Here is a 2,809-nt window from a genome sequence, read left to right on the forward strand (position 1 = left end):
CGTCATATTGTGCTTTTGTCACATTCATTTGGAAAAAATTCAGCAGGTAAGACGTGTTTTTTGTGTGAGCCGAATATGTTTGCAATTTTCGTCGTGGTTTCAATCTTCTGTCGTGAAAGTTGTTGATCGAGGTATCTGATGAAACTCTAACCTTTGTATTACCTTTTCAATCCCCGATGGCAAATTGAAATGTATTTAGCTTGGATTGGTTTTAACTTATCGGATGTTGCACACGTCGCCATTACGATTCGTGTGACACGTCCTATTTCATTAGAAAACCTAGTTTATTTCTTATTCATTTTTGGCAAACCACTATGTTATTAAATCTATTTTATATTTCAATTGAGTGAAAGAAAATGCCTAAAAGGAAACAACAAGATGCCCCAAGCCGCGCCGTGCCGATACCACGTGGAAAGAGACGCGTCACCCCGTCCAGCACGGATGGTCCACAGCAAAATGTGGATGTAACTGCTGATTCTCCAACCCTCCACGAACCGTACCCCTTACAACAAGCTTCATCTACTTTTTACAACTCGGCGCCAACTATGGCCTTGTCCAGGGAGCAACTGAATGAGGTGACTCAGGCGGTAGTCGCTGTGCTCTCTCAGAGGATGGAGTCCTCTAACCCCCTGGTGGTCCAAGAGGCACAAACAGACAGCGACCAGTCAGGTACTGATTTATCAACCATAGTAGCTACCCCCAACAATTCACAGGTGCAAAGTTATCAGAATGAACTGGGACAATCTGAGCATCTGTTCCCAGGGCTCAAATATTTTGTTTGTTTTTAGGGATGCCCTCTAAGGCAAAAATTGATGCCTGGCTCCCACATTTATAAGCAGCTGTGGCCAATCATCGCCAATAAACTTACAAAATATATGTTGCATATTCATCATTTTATTGGGTGATTCCCCGTAGTTATTTTCTGCATTTCATCTTTGATAATAAGATTTAAAGGACACATCTCATGTTTTTAAAGTAGTATACAAAATTACATACATTTTGTCTTTTTTATGCTTATAGTAATTAATTCTAATAGTTCGTTCGCCGAAATTTTGCGGGGTTAAATCCATTTATCAAAGGGAAACGTATATTGATTTGCTGCTCGTTCGTGATTCTGTCTATTCTCAGATTATTTAATCTTGTATCCACTCGTTTTCACTCGTTCTGCTACATTAACGATAAAAAGTCGTTCCCGGGTTGTTGTTGTTTTTTTTTTTAGTGCTGCCCGTAACTGTCAGGCTGTTAGCTTATCCTATGACGTCATATTGTGCTTTCGTCACATTCATCTGGGGAAAAAAATCACCCTCCCTCCCATACCCCCCCCCCCTTGGGAGGGGGGGGGGTTGTCTGACACTTTGATAGTCGTGTACATAAATTTGTAGACTGGTTGGTGACTATCATTCTGTTTGATTACATGTATTTCATTCCTACGGGTACTGCTGTTTCGTTTTCTTTTGATTTATATTACAGGTCAAGTCAAACCTGACTGTTTTCATCAATGACTCCCAGTCGTCATGGCTGCGGACAACGTTTCGGCATCTGTTCCTAGGGCTCAAATATTTTGCTAGTTTTTAGGGATGCCCTCTAAGGCAAGAATTTATGCCTGGCTCCCACATTTATAAGCAGCCATGGCCAATAATCGCCAATAAACTTACAAAATATATGTTGCGTAGTCATCATTTCATTGGGTGATTCCCCGTAGTTATTTTCTGCATTTCATCTTTGATAAATGATGCATCAACTAAATAGCAAGACGTGTATCAACTAAATTGAAGCATGACACCAGGGAAAAATCAAAGGTTAGAATACCACTTAAGCACAAATACCGGTAATGGACGAGTTTCTTTTGATTAGCTATTAATACTGAATAAGTAATATGCAAACCAAATCGTAATAAACTGTTTTCAAATTGTTGTACAGTAAAAGATTAGTTCCTTGTACCCTTGCTATTTACATATTTCAATGTAAACAAAAAATGTGCTAAATTTTAGCAAGCAGAACATTAAATCTTTAGCGTTGTCGTGAAGTGTTACAGTTCATACCCTTATGTATTTTCAAAATTGAAATTCATATTTCTACATTTACATACTACTTTCAATTCTTTTGGGATTTTAGACGCTAAAACAGACATACTGTATTTATCAAAAGTTATATTCACATTGTTCACATCTAAGAGCATTCATGAGGAGATGGCAGTAGGTAAAGATTATAAGACTCTCTTATGAGTAGCCATGAAATATAAGGTGATTCCACCCGAGGGTTGCAAAAAAGCTGTGAAACCCGAGGCTTTGCCGAGGGTTTTACCGCTTTTTTGCAACCCCGAGGGTGGAATCACCTTAATATTTCATGGCAACTCATAAGAGAGTATTTTTCTCTCATATTTCTAGAGTTTTCCGTTTTCCTTGTGCCTAGCGACGCCATTTTGAGAATTTTCCAATTAATTAATATTTCGCTGTTCATTAAAAATAACACCAGAATCGAATTCTACGACCTTCATTTTGGCAACTACGTTGCCGACAAAAAATCGGCCGACGAGTGTATAAGTGAATTGTATTAGAGTTATTCCTCTTTGAATAAATCAATAATCAGGGTGATGCGTGACGTAACTCGACAGTCCATCAGCGCGAAACATTTTGACAGACCTAATCAGAATATGAATCCACAACTGCACGTTTTTTTCTTAGAGGAGCATTGATATTGATATTAATTGAGCAGTTATTTAATGACGAGTGTGTGAAGAGAGATTTCAAGTGGTTTTTCTTGGTGAATATGGGCATGGCTAGACTTTCGTTTTCGTGCAAGGACTCGA

At 38.7% G+C, this 2,809-nt stretch overlaps 1 protein-coding gene across 1 annotated transcript; it reads left to right on the plus strand.

Moving 5' to 3' along the window:
• The first annotated feature begins 339 nt into the window (after positions 1-339).
• LOC130047321 (uncharacterized) lies at positions 340-788 on the plus strand. Its single transcript, XM_056141996.1, has one exon. It carries the CDS (start codon positions 357-359, stop codon positions 786-788), a length of 432 nt encoding a protein of 143 aa, XP_055997971.1. The 5' UTR covers positions 340-356.
• Positions 789-2,809: the final 2,021 nt, after the last annotated feature.

This window comes from Ostrea edulis, chromosome 6 (genome assembly GCF_947568905.1).
Source record: "Ostrea edulis chromosome 6, xbOstEdul1.1, whole genome shotgun sequence".
NCBI classification, from domain to species: Eukaryota; Metazoa; Mollusca; class Bivalvia; order Ostreida; family Ostreidae; genus Ostrea; species Ostrea edulis.

Excerpts from the sequence above, each read along its gene's own strand:
- LOC130047321 (XM_056141996.1), top strand. The coding sequence starts at position 357 with ATGCCTAAAAGGAAACAACAAGATGCCCCAAGCCGCGCCGTGCCGATA.